The sequence below is a fragment of the Branchiostoma lanceolatum genome, chromosome 6, assembly GCF_035083965.1.
Source record: "Branchiostoma lanceolatum isolate klBraLanc5 chromosome 6, klBraLanc5.hap2, whole genome shotgun sequence".
NCBI classification, from domain to species: Eukaryota; Metazoa; Chordata; class Leptocardii; order Amphioxiformes; family Branchiostomatidae; genus Branchiostoma; species Branchiostoma lanceolatum.
This window is the reverse complement of record NC_089727.1, coordinates 15,395,988-15,414,746: the sequence shown is the minus strand read 5'-3', so window position 1 is coordinate 15,414,746 and position 18,759 is coordinate 15,395,988. Positions and strand designations below refer to the sequence as shown.

Below are 18,759 nucleotides of genomic sequence, written 5' to 3'. Positions count from 1 at the left end.
CTTAAGCTTGTCTACTCAGATAATACAATTACTTTGATTTCATTGAAAACACCCATCACCCAAGTTACATCATGTCCTTGTGTGGAAATTGAACATGTATGCTGCCTGGAAAACACCTTATCTAAAACATGTGCATGTGAGTGTGATTCCTCCACCAAACGTTGTGGTTGTGACTCTCCGTAATGGCAGGACTCTATCCTGAGGGGATACAATGTCTGTTCCAGATTGATGCCCCCCTCTAGTGCACCTGCACCTGTTTACTGTCTTGATAACCACAACTCAGATTAACCCTCCAAGTTTCGTGGCAAAACAACAGGTAACACTACACCATCGGTAGGGACCTGCCAGGTTTACAGAAGCACAAAGGCACAGTAAAACTTCTTATTACAGAAGTCAGAATGGAGATTTCAAAGGAGTGTTTATGTCCTGTCTTGTGCCCTCTGCACTGGTATAGACAAGTTCGAAACCATTCTGTATTGGAGGTTTGTGCCTTTGCCAACTAGGAAAAGAACTGTGGCGCCAGTGCAGTAAACGAGGCGGAATATGTTACAGCACAAATCATGCAGTTTTACAGAAAGATGAAAGGATCTGGAAGATAGCCTCTTGGCATGTCTTTAACCTGCCAGCGTGCAGATAATTTTGATACAGTCCTTTTTTCTGTGAAAAGGAAGAAGGAAACATGCCTATCTAAGAAAGCAAAACTACAAATCGACTTGTTGAATACTGGCCACTATTTTGTATCACACTCACCTACTGTTAAGATGAATATTGTCTATCTCAGTAAAAATAACGTGGATTTCACACTCGAAACATATTTGACAGTTGAAAGAGATGGAACAGAAAGGAAAAGGGTGAAGCGTCCCCAAAGTTGCAGTCAAGTTTTGCCCTGCTATTTCTGAGCGGCTTTATCTGCGCACCAGGTGATCCTTGAGTGAAGGTGAAAGTCTGTTCAGGTAACATTGATGGATGATGGTATTACAGGAGGCTTCGTATGCTTACGTTTGACATTAAGAAGCAAAAATATCAGCGACGTGTTTCGATAATAGCATTGGTCAGGTGTCACAGAGGATGGTTGAAATATTGGCAAGCCTTTGGCGCGGTGTGGTACACCTGGAGAAATAGCTCTGCTTATGGAAAGTGACAGTGTAGGGGTCACCAGGAAAGGGGCCTCGCTGGAAATTACACCAAAGCCAAATAACGTCTCAATTTGATTTCCTGGGGCTCGCCGTTTATCGTATTCTCTCTCGAAAATTACAACCAGGAGGCAGGGGTGATGGAGAATCTGCATGCAACATTGACTTTCAATATCAAAGGTCAATTTCCTGGTGTCAGCAATGTCTGACATTTGGTCGGTGTCATTCAAGATGCAAATGCGGAACCCCCCTCCCACAGACTGGGCAGTCGCTGGGTTCAAGCAGACTCCGCAGATGGGAAGGCCGTGGGCGAAATTGCAGACGGGCTCCGGTGGGGATTCCGACACCGGGATATTTGACATTCGATTTTTCTGCGGATTCGAAGAAATGGATTGCCGGCTTTGGGTGAGGACACAATACCCTTGACATCAAAGAGGCACATTTATTCAAGGATTTAGACTGCATTTGAGAGTCCTAGTAAATACCACATCAACCCAGATAAAAGTCAGTGAATAATTGCCATGGGAAGTGGACCATTCAAGTCCTGAAAAGGATTTAAGTTAGGAGAGAATCACCGCATCAAGTGACTATCATCAAAAGAATGCCTACTATATGTTGCATGAATGTTGAGCATAATGGTTTAACTTTTAGTGATTACTTAGCGATTCATCCGACCTATAACAACAAAAATGTTGGGTACTTTCAACCCCTTTCCAAAGCATAGATAGCATCGTACACATTCACAAAAAATAGCTTTTTATGATGTCAAGGTATTAAAAACAAAGTCCATCATGTCTTAGCAAACAGCCCCTCACACAGGGTACCTTTGTATTCTGGGACCATAAAACTGATTAATGCACCTATCTGGAGTCCATAAAACTGCCTTCTTTTGTCTGCTTGCAGATTATCCCCAGGATAAAGATAACAGGACGGTTCACTGGGGCAGAGGGCTAGAGACTTGCCCAGCCTCGTGAAGGGCACAATTATGGACCGGGGGAGATAAACTGAAATTCCAAGCAGACTATTATCTCTCTTAATGGCAGAGACCTCGTCCCATCCATCAAGTCTTGTCTTCGCCTCAAACACCAAGTGTGCCGTCGCTTCTGCACATCTACGGCACGCTGCGGAGAGAGGTCTGGGAAGGGATCAGGACGAAAGTGCCTCCAAACGTCCCCGACAACTCCCTGATGGCTCCCTTGGGGATTCCCACGGAGGCAATGCCCGACACGGCTGCGGCAAAGTGGGTAGAAATTACCCCGAAGAGGAGGAAAACAATGGTGGCACGCAAAATTTGTTGTACGTCTCCCCCGTGCACATTAGGTGGGCTTAATTTATTAGAAGAGCCATCCTGTCATTGTTCACGCCCATGCTGGTCATTATTATTTTACACCTCTTCAAAGGCCTTCTCGTGCCCAAACTCCCCCCTCCGGAGTCACCAGCACAATATCGATGGGACCAGACTTTCGCTGAGGTTCGCCGCCGTCTTTGTGCACTGATTGAAATGACATTTCTGCTCAGGTGCCAGTCACCGAAAGCTGACAAATGACGAAGGAAATAGCATGTAATGTATGCAGCCATTTTGTTTCGGCTATTGTCTGCCCGTTTCATTAAAATTTCATCAGCTCTGACACACAAAAGAGTCCAGATAAGATGTTTGGTGGGGCACATGGTGCTTAGATGGCAATCATGCACGTGGTGCAGTAATTCTGGATATTACTTCGAAATTACATCTTCCATTTGTAACATTACCACAGCAGACTGCACTCATGAATGAAAGGTTAATATATCAACACAACTGCCATTTGTACATTTTGAATGAAGTTTATACACTGTAGTCCAGCAAGGCTTGGAGGCTCTCGGCAGTCCTAAAATATGGGCGGCGCGGAAAAATAATTTTGCCCAAAAGTGGACATGTTCGCTTGATGCAGCAGCAATTAAGGATGCGCTGTAGGAGCATGGGTGGAAAATGGGGTCCCTGTAGGGTTAATGAGGTTGTGTGTAATTAGCAGCAATTTAGGGCTTCCAAATGGGACAGGCAAAAATATGGCAGTCGAACCCCGGCCACACACCATCAATTGGGGCACCTCAACATATTTCCCCATCCCCCACGTAATTATTACATCAAGAGAGGTTGCAAGGTTTCCTTACCTAATTATATCATTAAGGTAATGATTCAAACGTGGTCTCATTTTTCTCTCCTGATGGCTCAATTGATGGGCTGGGGTACAGTAGGCATTAGTCTTAAACTTGGTAAATGAAGATAAAAGGGGCATTAGCCTGACAAAGCTAGTTTGGTATTCTGCGCGGCACGTGCTACAAGTTTATGAACTGATGATTGGAGGGCTACATCTGCACCCGCAACGTTTATGGCTCCCAAAGAAAGTAGCTTTGCAAAAGTTTAACAACTCAATTTATGTTCGACACGTCCAGGCGCCGTAAATTGTGTGTTTGGCAAAGAGGGAACTCCTCCTCTGCCTATTAAGTTGTGATTCAGGGTATGTAGGGCTATCAGCGAGCAAAAAATGGCTGCCAAAAGGAGGATGAATTATTTAGGGCCGCGATAATGGGCAAAGAGGAGGTGGTTATATGCAAGGTGGTGCAGCAAGATTACTGTATCATCCGTCGGTCTGTTTTTCCACCGACTTACTCATTAATCACCAACTCCAGCAAGGACAGTGCCAATCACTGGAGGGATGGACTTGCATTTACCGGATGGGATTGCCAGAAGACCAACCCTGCGGAAAAAACCTCGCACTAATGATGCAGCTATTCTCGGCTGGTAATACCGGTGCATTGTCAGTGTTGATATCCCTTAATGCACTTCAGCTGCTATCTCGGAGGGATGAGACAGAATGAAGTCGCCATTAGAGGCGGTGTAGCGGGGTTCTGGGAGAGGCTCTCAACTTCTCACACTGCCGCAGCGATTAATCAAGTCCAGTTCACTCTTACCAGCTCTCGGCGTTGAATAATTAAAGATAAAACTCTCATCATACTCTTGGGAGACTCTGAAGAGGAGGACACCCAAATTAATGAAACAACAAGCAATTAGTGCTAATGGCCGTCATAAATCTACTGTGACCTGTCCTAGCCGTGTCAACGTCTTCGGTCTACCATTACCCTCCTCGACCGAGGGGCCCCCGGTCCGCACTGCAGCAGAGCCGACCGCAATGTTCCCGGAAAGGCCATTTGCAGAGCGGCAAGAGCTTTTTCGTTAGAGTTACAGGTTGAGACAGGGAGTCATGTTTGAGAAGCACTTATGGTGCGTTGAGTACACTCTTGACAAGGACTCAAGAGTCATCAAATGGAATGGGACTTCCAGGCTCCACGGGGAACGACAACCATCACCTATGCAAATCCTTGCTCTAGAATATCCTTAAATTGAAATACATATAGCACCTTTCCTGGTGCAGGAATATACATATAATCTACATGTATGTACAAACTCTTGATAAGACGTCATACCTCACCTGGCAAGCTAAGCCCCACTAATACAATGTATGTGTGTCCAATATTATATCATAATGGCTTACATAAGAGATTACATAATGTTGCTTACATGAATATGAAAATGAAAAACGGAACAGAACAAGCACCTGTTGGGAGGTAAGTTGGGCAATGAAGGTTTTCAAAAAACTAGACTTGGTAGCATTTTGTGACGACTAATTGAAAATGCCTCTAAACATGGCCCTGTTTTTTCTCAAAGTAGTTGCACTAGATGACAGTGCCTGATGCCTATCTAGAAACCATCATCATTGATGACATATTTGTAATGTGATTATAGCATGTGTTATGCAGATGTAGTAACAAGCCATGCCTGTCCACACTAATATATGCATGGTGGATTTCTAACCACATTTGTCCTCCACCTAGCTTCACAGGCCATTTCACATCAGACCCCAACCATCAATTATATTGTGAAGCGGAGAAGGACATGTAAGACAGGTGAATACTGGTACAATGTATACGCATGCTATCAAATGTGGGGCACATTGGATACCAATCGAAAGATGTGAAAAAAATTTAAGAAGCCAGTCATAAACATGATATTTGAATTACACGGTAGTTTAAATCAGCAAAGAAATTCAGCAAAGATTCAAAACTAAACCATGAATAAAGTAATAATGTTCTTATTTGTGGCAATGGTTGAGGCAGGTTGCAAATATAGAAAAAACTAAGATATTCAACAAAAAATTGTTTGAGCAGTCACAAAATGATCAGATTTCAAGATACTGTACAGAATGTAGAGACGATGGCCAGAGAGGCATTTGGAGATAACTTGCTTGTCCAGCCTTTGTCTGCAGAAATGACAGTGGATCACCGGTAATCTCCAAGCAGATGTTGCAGTCAGGCTTGCTTTGAGACGCAAATTGAGTGTATTTGGCAACTGGTGCCAGTTGGGTAAATGCAAAAAGTACAAACCCCCAGAAAAGCGTACAAAAGAAAAACTTAGACACTGCCAAATACCATCAAAACAAGCCAGACTGCTACCCGGTAGAAATAGGATAGCACCCAGGCTAGACTGCTACATCTAGCCTGGGTGCCATCCTACCCCGGTATTTCTACCGGGGCTCCTACACTCGGTAGTGTAGGAGCCCCGGTAGAAATAGGATGGCACCCAGGCTAGCTACTGTACATCTGCTTGGAGATTCTATCAGTGGGAGTGAGGACAGGTGTTGTTGGCATGACCACCTGTGAAGGGACAACCCCCCACCCCTGCTGGGCACTGTTTAACTCCCCAACAAACCTCATCACTCAGACAGACCCATTACATCATTAAATACAGACTACAACAGTTCTACAAAATATAATCTCCACTTGGCATCTGGGAAATATGTCCTTTCATCATAAACACTGTGTTTATCATAGATGTCAACCAAGCACCACGAAATCGTGATGATGATATGCTTTCGGCAAATTATCGTTCACAAATAAGGAAAATGTAGGAACATTTCAAGGGATAATATTCGGTGTACTTCATAACCTTGTTGATTTTATGAAATACACCTTTTCGTGTACTTCTTTTGATTTGGTAAGATGTGTAAATGTGAAATTTTCATAGATTTTTGCAGGAAAACCTAGGCACTATGGATTGGCATATGTCTACCACTGGTCTAGTGTGGTAGTGTGTCTACCCACAATGGGGAGCACCGCAAATGAGCTGGTTCTTCTGTCCCAAATTATGGGCGGAACAATGCCCATTTGTTCCCCCACTAAAGAGGACTCTTGGCAAGTGTGGTGTCACTCCCATAGGAAGGGCCTCCTGAATCATCACCATTTTCTAGTCCGCTGCACTCCTCCTTGTAATGAGGACCACTGCCTCTCCATGAAAGTGTCGCTGGACTAAGTGGGTGTTTTCTCGCAGGGGTGCATCACCACAGACAGATGGGTCTTTCTGTAATTTTCCGTTGTTTGGAAGTGATGGCATCAGCCGATAACAAATGCACAGGTGTTGGACATACTGGGCTTTGACCATTATTGTGACAATTAGGAAGACATTTTCTTCTGTATCTTTTGTATACTTTACATGCATCTAAGTTCGCTGGGATTTCATTTTGCGGGAAGGAGAGAATGGATTGTTTGCGGTGGTTTTGAGTTCGTGGTAGCGCTAGTTTAGTCACAAACTGCTGCTTGAGTGATGAAAACACTGGCGCCTTTGTGGACAGCCAATCGGAAACAACCAAGTAGTGACTTGGAAAGGGTGCTACAGACAACATAATCGTCATGCAACAAAAATTACAACATTGCTTGATATCTTTTGAGAAAAAAAACCCCTCAAATTTTGCCCTAGAAGACTTGGTAGGAAAATAACATCCATATACACTTTCACATAAATCACCCCACTCGTGTGCCTTGAATGTTTAATTTGTTTTTTTTTAAGTATATAGTGCCAAATATGCCTATCTTACAGTAGAGTGTACAAATAGATGAAGCTGACTTGACAAATGTGCATTCATTCATATCAAACCTCATTTTGATATCAACAATTCTTTGTTCCCTTCCCACTCCAATCTAATGGCACTTATCTTGGCTATCAAGCCTTCCTTTCCTCCGCCCTCCTTCCCAAGTCTCAAGAGCGCTACACTAGTCTAGAGTTATCCTAATCCTTCCAACCTTGTCCCCCTGCTTTACCTAGTCTCCCATCAGAGTGCCTCCAATTAAACCAAATGTCACCCTACATGTAGTACTGAACAAGTATCTGGCAGGAACTAGATGTCAGGGACGTTGAGTTCCCTTTTCAATTTGTTCAAGATCATAATCATCATTCCCTACCTACATGTACCCTGCCATACTGGTACAAACTGTAAGCATTAAGTAACTGTGTTCAATATGACTTTTTGTTTTCTGTTACAGAAATTATGTAAGCCCTTGTATAGTCTTTACCCTGTTATGTTTATGTACATGACTTTCACAGTATGCATAAGATATAAACACTGAGATAATCATTACCATGTTCCATCATTCAATAAAATGATACGTTCCTAAAATCACCACTTATCCAATATAAAAAATCTGCTATTAATAAAGTCACTTTTCTGTTCAGTCAATTAGTTCAGAAAAGATGCATTCCTTTTCTATGATCTTCTAGTTGTAAGTCCCCCCAAAAAGTACCAGTGTAATGACTGAATATGTGTGTGATATGCCATTCTTTGTCACTGAAATGTTTACAATCATTTATCATTCTTTACCTAATGTTTTCTAAAACATCCTCTCTGACCCTGTCTGTGTATGTCCATGTCCGACTGCCCCAAATTCTCTCCATCCTTTTATCATTAGTTTTGATCAGAGTATTTTGATATCGGGTGTAGCCCTTGTGACTACACTAGTCTATTCTGTTTGTCCAGGACAGGCAGAGTTCTCCTGTAGGAAATATGACTACCCCATTAACACACTGATAGGCAGGTCCAGATTGGTAGTTAAAGTCATCCCAACCATAGCATGCTTCAGGCACACAGCAAGGTTACACAGGCAACCAAAGGGCAGGGGTTCTAATCTCACTTGATCGCCGAGCACTTGAACATGAAAGGCAGCGCAGACCTTGTTTTGGCTTGAGCCCCTAGACTTTTGACTGTGGATCATCAAAGGTGTCAAAACTGAGCCTTCACGACGCCAGTGTGGGCACACGATACTACCTGGAGAGTCCCATCCCAATAAGGCACCACATTTTCCGGGCAGAACCTAGTTTGGGCTTGTTAGCAACTGACAGTGCCAAGTAAGGACCAGTTGGCACAATAGTTGATACAGTGTCTCCTTATCTGTGACGCAGCTTCAAAGAGGAATCCGAAGTATTAATCTAAACTGTCGGTCTCTTTGGTGAAGGTTGTGGGAGACTTGACATTTCTTAATCAGGAGACACTTAATTGTAAGGGGTAGATAAAGGTCTGTGACCTGCTGTCTACCTTTTAAACCGATCTACAAACCCTAAGGATCTTCCGACATCGTCTGGAGCGGTCCCGACTTCGTCCAAAGGACGTACCATCGTCTTGGGGACTTGAAAAATTCAGTAACCCGCCGAATGTTTTGATAGGGCGGCTGCACGGTACTTGTTGAGTACCCGAGACAAAATGGGGGGACGGGGCAAGTGTTCGGACCGTGAAGATAAGGCATTAATTACCTCCACAAGGCTGAGTGAGATTGACGGCTTCGGGGGGAACTGGATGAAGCCGGGGGACCAAGACGCCGAGGGCCGTGTCGCTCGCTAAGTCCGAGGGAACGTCCTGGCTTCGGGCCGGGTCGGAGGCCGACTCGCACTGACGCACCCGACGTGAAGCCCAATAAAGCCGAGATTTATAGGGTACTCGGTAGTATGTAAGGACGTCATCAGCAGCAGCTATTAAGGCGTTGGTTTAATGAACTTTTATCGATATTAAGAACAGACATGTTCTGATAAGGGCGAACTCGAGCCCCCACTGCGCTACTCGCCTGAGATACGAGCTGAGATAAGACCAGACGACAGTCTCGCCTCGCAGAATTTTTTTGCAGGAGGAATGTGACGGCTAAATCAGAACCATATAACCCTCCCTGTAGGAAACAACCTGCAGATCTGTGCAGGACGAGTCTGTCGCCTCGGAATCAGGTACCGCAGAAACTACGCAGCCCGCGTCGGACCCCTGAGAAGACGAGTTCTAAGAGCCCGCCACGACCCGCTTTTCATCATGTTCTCGTCCCTTCATCCCCCGGCGCGCGCACGGTGATTGAGTGGCCTGGACCGCGCGGCGCATGTCTGCGTCCCTTCTTTGATAGAAGCCAGCTCCGCCGGGGAAACGTCGTCTTGGGAAACATTTCAGAGACCTGCCCGCATCGTACAGCGTGTAACAGTATGATCTCGGGCGGCTAGACCAATCAGTACTCAAGGTTATCAATCAGCCATTACCAATCCGGGCGTGGGGGTCCCACGGGACGCATGGAGCCAAGTGTGTTTTATACTTTCGCTTTTCGTTCGCTGTTTACGCTTGATGCGCTGAAGGACTAATCGGACATGTCGTCGGCTATATCGTTTACACGTTAACTGCGTGGAGAGTTCCCCATCGACAAGCCAAACAAGTAAACACTTCTGGGTGTGAAGCGCACGCTTCCGAAGCCCCTGCCCACCACGAAATGTAAACAGGGAGGTGCTCGTCGAGCCGTAATAGGATCAGCTAAAATAACAAAACTGGCGAGCCTGCTGAACATGTTTAAGCTGGTAGTAGTGATAGGGTTCTGCTACTAGTTACCGCGGCGGCGCATGCATCAGCCTGTGCGTATGCAGAACTGTCAGAATGTCATGCGCTCTGACAAAAGGCGCGAATACGCGATGTTCGATCGCCCCAATGAACAGCCTGAATGAGGCAATGGCTGAGCGAGTTTAGTCAGGAAAATACGCGGGGATTTTTTTTCAACCCAGCTAACGCCACCCCTTTATCCACGTCATATGCTCCCCCCTTAGGAGGAGTCCTGTCGCCAGAGTAATAAAATTATTGCTAATTAAGAAGATTACGTCTGGCAAATGAGCAAGCAGCAGCGCTCTGATTGGTCGACGCGGAATACTTAGCTCCATAATTAACACTTCGCCGGCGGACGACTGACAGGTATAATTGTGTGGATGGCGTGCCGCGATAGCTTGTTTTTGTTGACATATTTCTTAAGGATGTTTGAAAGATAAACAGAGCGCGAAGTGCCCCGTGCCGCGAGGCCTGGAAGATATTGACCGGGAAATCGCCTGGAACCACCTCAGTTTGTAGCTGATGTTCATACAAAGCACATCTGGACTCAGACAGCGGAGCTAGTGCCCCCGGCCCCCGAGCCACAGCGCCACAAGTCCCGGTCCGGTACGGAGCAGCGAGCGGTCGCAGTCATGATGGCCGCACAGTCCAAGCTCCTGTACCAGCTGAACAAGTACGTACAGGAGAAATGTCAGTCGCGAAAGTCCGCCATAGCAAAGACGATCCGAGAAGTGTGCAAGGTTGTCCAGGATGTTCTTAAGGAGGTGGAAGTGCAGGAACCGCGGTTCATCAGTTCCTTGTGCGAGGTGGACGGGCGGTTCGACGGGCTCGAGGTCTTAGCGCCGACGGAGTTCGAAGTGGTGCTGTACCTCAACCAGATGGGGGTCTTCAACTTCGTGGACGACGGGACGATCCCGGGCTGCGCGGTGCTCAAGTTGTCCGACGGCCGTAAGCGCTCCATGTCACTCTGGGTCGAATTCATCACGGCTTCTGGTTACCTCTCGGCCCGTAAGATCCGTAGTCGCTTTCAGACGCTTGTGGCACAGGCCTGCGACAAATGTAGCTATCGAGACATTGTCAAAATGATCCCTGACACCTCGGAAGTAAAGCTACGTATTCGGGAGCGCTATGTCGTGCAGATCACGACTGCTTTCAAGTGCCAGGGCATTTGGCCTCGCAGCGCGTCGCACTGGCCCATGCCACAAATCGGTTGGCCGGGCCCTAACCTAGTCGCCGAGGTGAAAGCCGAAGGTTTCGACCTGCTATCCAAAGAGTGCTACGCGCTGCAAGGGAAGCAGTCCTCCATGGAAAGCGACGCCTGGGTCTTGTGCTTCAACCAGGCGGAAGACAAGCTCCTGCTCGGGGGCTGTCGTAGAAGGTGTCTCAGTATCCTCAAGACTCTGCGCGACAGACACTTGGAACTACCCGGGAACCCGCTGAATAGTTACCACATGAAAACTATGGTGTTGTACGAATGTGAGAAGCACCCCCGCGAGATAGACTGGGACGAAACGTGCTTGGGCGACCGTCTGAACGGGATACTACTGCAGCTCATCTCGTGTCTGCAATGCCGGAAGTGTCCCCACTACTTCTTGCCCAACGTGGACCTGTTCCACGGCAAGGCGCCGTCTGCGCTAGAAAACGCCGCCAAACAGACCTGGAGACTAGCGCGGGAGATCCTCACAAACCCCAAGAGCCTAGAAAAACTCTGACACTACCGGCCGAGGCACTAGGTAAAGCTTCTCCTCATTGACTCTGTGTATTCATTATGGAAAAGGAGTATCCATGTAGAGTGAAGCAAGCTACCCCGTCATGTATGTACATTTGAACTGTATGACTTTGTCACAATGTACCTATACCTGCGACTTCAGATGCAATGTTTACTAGGTCAAAACTGTCTAATCGTTCGTGTATTGTTAGGTAAAAAAGGAAAACTAGTGTCCGTTTAGATCATTCCTGTCCTTCGCCACGGATTGTAACATTTGAACGTGAATTCCCATACTTTAGTAGACGACGTGTCGAGTTCGTGTAGTAGAGAGTAGATTCAATATGTCGTCTCTGAAAGAAGAGACGTAAAATATGTGCAACTCCAGAAGAGATACAAGTATTACTTATACAAACCGAGACATGTATCGGCCAAAAAATTATTCGGAGATGCTTAATATCTTCTCAAAGAAGTCAATGTGTTGCTACACAACCATTATAATTTAATTATAAGTGAGCATGCGATACCTTTGACAAATCTCCGAGAGTAAAGTTAAATAAACATGGAAGTGACAATTACAACGTACACAGAAATATTTCTTGCCCGAGTCTTTATTTAAGAAAAATTGCCAGTTCGTTTCAATTTTTACTACGACATCCGAGTTTAGCACGTCATCACAAGGTCTAGACCTGTGTAAAAATAAACATAGGGGATTCCGTAGGATAAAGGGGGACATCCAAATGTATGGGGAGAACTTCAGATGCCACGCGGGTTCGAGGGTACATGTGAACACCGCCCTGTTTCGCCATGTCAAACGTTACAAACCACAGGCATCCTCTTTCATTATATAAGCACCTCTCAGACATGTAAATTATCATCCTCACCTCTGTGATTCTTGAAGATGGTTTATTTTAAGAGGGAGAGGTGTGAAAGTGTGCAAAATTGGCTTCCGCACGCGCAATTTGTTGTTCTTTTCGCAGGAACAATGCTGTTAACAAACACCGCATTGTGTGTCACATCATCGCCATACACACGAAAACCTATAACCAAAATGGTATAAAATCGTAGGGTAAAACTGAAAAGGACCGAGTAATTGTAAACAAAGGACTGTTTGAATATTGATATGATCGTCGCGACCGGCCAAGTCGGCGTTTTTCTCTACCTGAGACTTGAAAGGAGGCCGTTTATGAATTGCTAACATGTAAACACCTTGTCGGGTGCGCTCGAACAGCCTGTAAGCATGCATTTGTAAAGGGGTTGCAAAATTGAAACAGCTTCATAAAACATTTACAGAACACTCGTGGAAATTGAAACACGGACAATGGCATGGCTGTCATTAAGTTCTTGCCCTCTAGCGTGAAAATTTCGATGAGAGATGCATATCGCGACGGCGCAAAGGACCGGTGGTGTAACACACGCACACCGCTAGCGGAGAGACGTCGTAAATAGAATTTGTATTTACATTTACACAATTTTCTCATTTCTGGAGGAAAATGAAATTGGGAGGGAAATTGGTGTATCGCTTGCAGACGATAGATCGCGGGTAAATGGCGGGAAAATGTGTGCTAATGTTCCCTTAATGTGATTGAAAATCGGCGATCTGGGACGTAGGTATGACGGTAACATGGCGGGGATGATGAGATTTTTTCCGCCGTACAAAAACGAATGATACCGCAGCTTTGATCAAATGTTCATCTCTACAATCTAAATTCTAATTTCGGCGGCGTTGGTTGGGAAGTGCCATCGCCAGCAACAGTGTCCACATTGCCCCCAGCTGGGCCCGAATAATTCATGCCCGCCATATCGCTATCAATTGGCGATGAAAACGGTCTGTATAAATATTTCATTCTAGCAAGCTTGGCCTAAATTGCCTTGCCCTTTTATGACAATGTTCAGCCACATACAAACTCAATCATTGGAGTGTTTACAAGCTATAGACTGTATAGGTAGAGTTTCAAAGTTAGCGGCCGCCGGGCTAAGGTATCCCCAAGACGTGCTGAAGGGTATCCCCTAGCCCAAGCCCATGTCAGAACGTCTTGCGGTGTGCTAGTGATTAGATCTATGGTTTTATAACTCCCGTTGTTTCACGGTAAGCTATAGGAAAGAATGAGTGTAAAACGCACGGTACGCTGGAAATGAAATATGACGTGCGAAGGATCACATTTGAAGCTCAACAGCACGGCGAAAAAGCCGTCCAATTTTCTATCCGAGTAGGTCTAACAAAAAGGTGAGATGAGGGCAGTTTAGGGAAACACGCGATGATGGGCCCAGGAAATGGCGGCATTAAAAATTCAAGGCAATGGGGTACAAGTGAGACCGTTAAGTGCCCTGGTCCCTTGGAAACTGAATCTATCCCTTTATTGCTTCCCGATATAGCATGGACAACGTTTAAGCGCCCTTTGATCCAAGCCAGATACCAGCACACAATTCGACGACAATGTATAATCAGCACACAATTCGGCGACAATGTATAATCATCACACTACCTCTCAAAACAATTCAGTCTCCGCCTGCAGACATGCATGTTGGAACAAAAAATACCCACTTCAAATACTCAGACGCCGAAGACTGACAGGTATGTGAATAATACAGAAGTAGCCACCCTCCCGACATCTATAAATATTTGTTTGGAGTTACAAAGGATCAAACGTGGTGATCTTTGTGCTATCAACACTGGGTTATTTATTACGGCTTGTTTACATGTCGAGCTGTGGTCAGAGAAATTTTCCACAACAATTACGACAGATCATTAATACCAAACGAAAGCCGACAGTATCTGACTAGTGAAGGGTAACACGTCGACCATTTTTAGAAACGTCAGTGTAAACAGCATTACGATCTACCACAAGATACTTGGTTTTGACAATAACGAAAATGTTCATGATCTGAGAATAACAATAATAGAATTATATCAAGGACACACCTGTCTATTGTTGTATGGGATTTTAAAAATGTGATATGATGGTATAATCTTTTCTAAAATGTGTAGCAGAAAGGGGAAATAAACATTTTTCTTACAAATACTGGTACATATGTCTCCATACAAGGCAAGATATGTTTTGCGATATGAGAATCTGAAGAATAAACATAAGCAATATAGTATAACAACAGGTGAAACAATGTGTGAAAACACAAATTTGTGTTACGAAAACAGGTGTACAACAGAAAGAAAGCTCAATCAGAAAGTAAAAGTACGTCGTATTGTATTTCTCTATGTCCTTAACAACAAGTCACATACTTCATCGTCATTCTTATCGTTTGGAGTGGTTCTTTCTGAAAGATTAGGAAAAGGCGTTATCAGAAAATATTTAACTGTGTAACACCCGATACTGTAGCCTGCTGACGTTAAAAGCAGTACGGGGGATGTAGATGTAATGTTGAGTGATGTGGCTTGTATAGCCCATCCTGTGTAGCGGGGATAAGGGGTAAATACGCCCTGCCTCTGCGCGCGCTCGGTCCATAGATGGATGGGTACTTAATGGCCACCTAAATGATCACATCGAGCCCCTACTTAAGGTGAAAATAAACGAGTAAGCGTTATTGGAGAGCGAGAGGAGCTGACGCCTGTTTTTCACACTCTTCAAACCTCCGCTAATATTCCTGACCCGTTTGCGACCCGCGCGAAATGGCGGGAAAGGCTCCTGGGAAAAGCGAGAAAATGGCTTTTGCCGCGGTAGCTTTAGCTCTCAGCTCCCGCGGTTGGATGTTGTATAAATGACAGGCGGTACAGAGTTTAATAGCGTGAACAGATATAGCCACTCAACTGCAGAAAGCTAGCACATATACTAGGCTCAATACCAGCCCATTTCCAAGTCTACGAGTAATACAAATGACCTTGCCAAATGCGTGACTCTTAGCTCGTTTCCTCGATACTCCCCTTAACTACATCAAGTCGACAAACCCGCCAACTGAAGGAATTAATATTATTTCACTATTCTAAAGGGCTGTGGTGGAGAAAAAGCCACTTTCGGATTAATCTTAGGTGAGCTTCAAAGCAAACCGCCAGTTCTGTACGTAGCAAGCCTGGTGGCGGCAAAGAGCCGCGGTTATAACGTCGAATCACCGGGAGACCCATAGCTACCTACTCCTGGGACCAAGCGGCTTAGAACGAAGCAGAACTAACTTGATTGGGCTTCTGCTATCGGTATAATATATTAGGTTACGCCAACAAACATTCCATAATTTCCATTCCGTACGAGCAACCGCCTAGACCAAAGATGCTATTTTGTCGAAAAGCAGAGGAAATGTGTAAATGTAATTTTGTGCGAATGTCTGCATAAACATATCTACTGGAAAAATGCTCGCTTAAAACTGTGACGTGACTAAAACATTCCTCTGAGATTTCAGTATCATCATCGGTCTCCTACTGTCTTGGCGATGGGTTTGGGGTTCCTCAGTATAAATTTTATTCTAGCAGAATTGTGAGTTTAAAAGAAAATTCTTCTTTATGTTATACAAGAAGACATTGATTTTCCTTGTAAGACAAGAGGGGAATTCCTTGTCCCCAACCCACATGTCCCTTAGAGAACAATAATGACAACTAATAACAACTCATTACATAACTACACGAGCAACTGACTTACAAAATAACAGCTTTTGTTTAAAGTAGTACCGTCATAATAGTTATAGGTTAGATTATATTGCAGTACCAAGTGTTTTGCTACATACTACCAAGGAGGTTAAATTGATACTACATACGCAATACACCTATGCTACGCATTAACATCGTAACTACGGCGGAACACTACTGGTATATCACATTTTATTAACAATTACTTCTGCCTGTTTGTTTACACACACTGTTGTGGTTTTCTGTTTTCTTCATATTCAGTCTGACTTTAGATTGGAATAAAGATGATCACACACTGAAATGACATGTTTTATCAAACCGTAATTATTGTGTCTGTTGTTGTCTGACTGCTTTAGTCCAGTATTATATAAAGTACTTCTAAACACTTAAAATACAACGTTTGTTCCATAATCTATTTTGAAACGATAACATCTTTCAGCGCAAGAGATTTTAGCCATAAACTGGTTTGGTTAAGTAAGGTAAATAAAACATAGCACAATATTGCAGAAAACGCAACGTTAACTGTAGTTTTTAGATTTGACACAAAATGAAAGGGAAACGTTTTAGTGTAAAAACTCCCCACCTCCCACCAATTATAAAATTAGGTCCTGAACTTTTCAACTCATTACAGTGAGTAGACTATGGCTGGTCAAGAATTGGCAATAATTAGCAGTGCAGATTCCAGTCTTTTATTCGAGCAAGCCCCAAAGCACAGAGCACTACAGGCGCATCCGAGCATGAAGAGGTGAGCCCAGGTTTTTAGGTTTTCCACCAGGCATGTGTATTAAAACATTCCAATAGAAAAATAGTTGGACACACAGACACAGAAAATGTCGAAAGTGATGTACTTTGGTCTTTATGCGTAAACCTGTTTCCAGGTTATTCAAACAAACGCCACAATGATAAAGAGTTTGCAGAATAAAGGAGGACATTTTCTATTCCATCACATGGACAAATAGTAAAATTTGAGCACCTTTACTGGATAATACAGAACCGCGGGGGTAATTTTAATATGCTCGGACAAACTTGTTCGGAGGAAGGAAAGAAAAGAAGGGCGTCCCTACCCGACAAAGGGGTCCGGGACTCCCCCAGTCGCTAGACAGGCGCACAACAATGTACAGAAAGAGACTCTTTGAAACCTTTCAGTGGAGCGCTTTCACGGACGTCTGTTCCGAGGCGACGCTTTTCGGGAAAAAAGCAAATATTTTGTCTAACGATGACTGGATACGGAAAGTCAAGGGTGGTTTTACTTCAAGCACGTTGATAAGTACACGTCTTCAAAAGGAGTCGGTACTTCAGTGTGGCTGAGAATCATTACAGGTCGGAGCTAGGGTCTGGGGAAAAGGAGACGGCAGCAGAGTTACAGTTGTGTGAATGTTTCTAATTCCAAACCCCGTCGGAGTGCAGAACCTTTAATAAACTGGTCCTTTCAGCGGGCTGCCGAAACAGACCTTATAAATAGGTCTCACGCTGGGATATTGTTATACGAGTATTGTATGTGGACAGACAGGCCCGGCCTTCTACTGTAGTCCCCCGATGCCCGGTGCTAAATGAGCGAGAGGTATTTTTGAAAGATGGAAACTTTGCGGTGTGTGAAAACTCATGCAGGGCTCGCTGATTTGAATCAGGCTAAGGTTTGAGGTAACACAGGGGCTACTAGAGACCTGTGCGACACCGCAGCCCGGCCTGGTCCGACAGCGCGGTTCAAAAGCGGCCGCGGGGACCGAGGGGGGCGTGCCAGTCACCATCGCGGGCTGGCTGTTGTGTATACTCTGCCAAGGATGAAATGAACAAGTGGCCCAGAAAGAACTATGCAAATCAATAGCGCGGCCCCCATATCCACCTCCCGTTGCCTTCCCACCTGCGACCGACACCTCACCGCCTGGTGTCGCCTTGCCGAAAAATCGACCCCTATTGGCACGACTTCTCCCAACACGCAACCTTCTCACTATGTCTACTTATTTACTTATCTCTTGTAATAGATACGGAGAAGGGATATAAGCAACATCAACAACTAAGACTCTAACAATGCCGAGAAGACGGCGTGTTGATCCCTTCGAAGTCGTCTAGTCCACCGGGCGGAACCGACGCCTCGGGCGGGCTATCACCCTCTGCCCTCCGAGGGGCTGCGACAGAACCAGCCGACCATTTCACGGCACACACTTTGGGTTAAATATTCATGTCAGCAATTGAAACGGGCAATCGGGGCTCTCCATAGACGCGACCGGGATATAATTATTTTACAACCTTAACTGCACTTTTCCTACCACGGGCCTGGTGCGCGACGATTATGCCCAAAGTAAACACACAGTCTACAAATCAATTGTCGAGTGTGTTTTGGACGGATAAAGGGGATAAAAACGTTAGCACTTCCCCGCCTTCCTCACACTAGAGCCTAATAAAAGAGATTATTAGGCTTACCGGCTCAGAAAAGGCATATGACACCAGCGACTCTGTGGACTATGGGAGTAGTGTTGTACATGTACAGATGTGCGTTTAGTTGATATCACTGCACCTATATTACCGCACAAGATATTGCAACATTCTTATCCAAAAGATATGTTACACATTGTTAAGTACTACTTGAACTAACTTTGCTCACAATTTGCTTTAAAAAATCAGCAAACAAACACGATGGCGATGCGACAAACT

The 18,759-nt window shown here is 44.9% G+C and overlaps 2 protein-coding genes across 12 annotated transcripts in view; one reads left to right on the top strand and one right to left on the bottom strand.

Moving 5' to 3' along the window:
- Positions 1-18,759, bottom strand: part of LOC136436808 (neurobeachin-like) — a 159,315-nt gene that overhangs the window by 34,778 nt on the left and 105,778 nt on the right. The gene's annotated exons all lie outside the window — the stretch shown is intronic.
- Positions 10,195-12,130, top strand: LOC136436807 (protein mab-21-like 2). Its single transcript, XM_066431139.1, has one exon. The coding sequence runs from the start codon at positions 10,465-10,467 to the stop codon at positions 11,542-11,544; it is 1,080 nt and encodes a 359-aa protein (XP_066287236.1). The 5' UTR covers positions 10,195-10,464; the 3' UTR covers positions 11,545-12,130.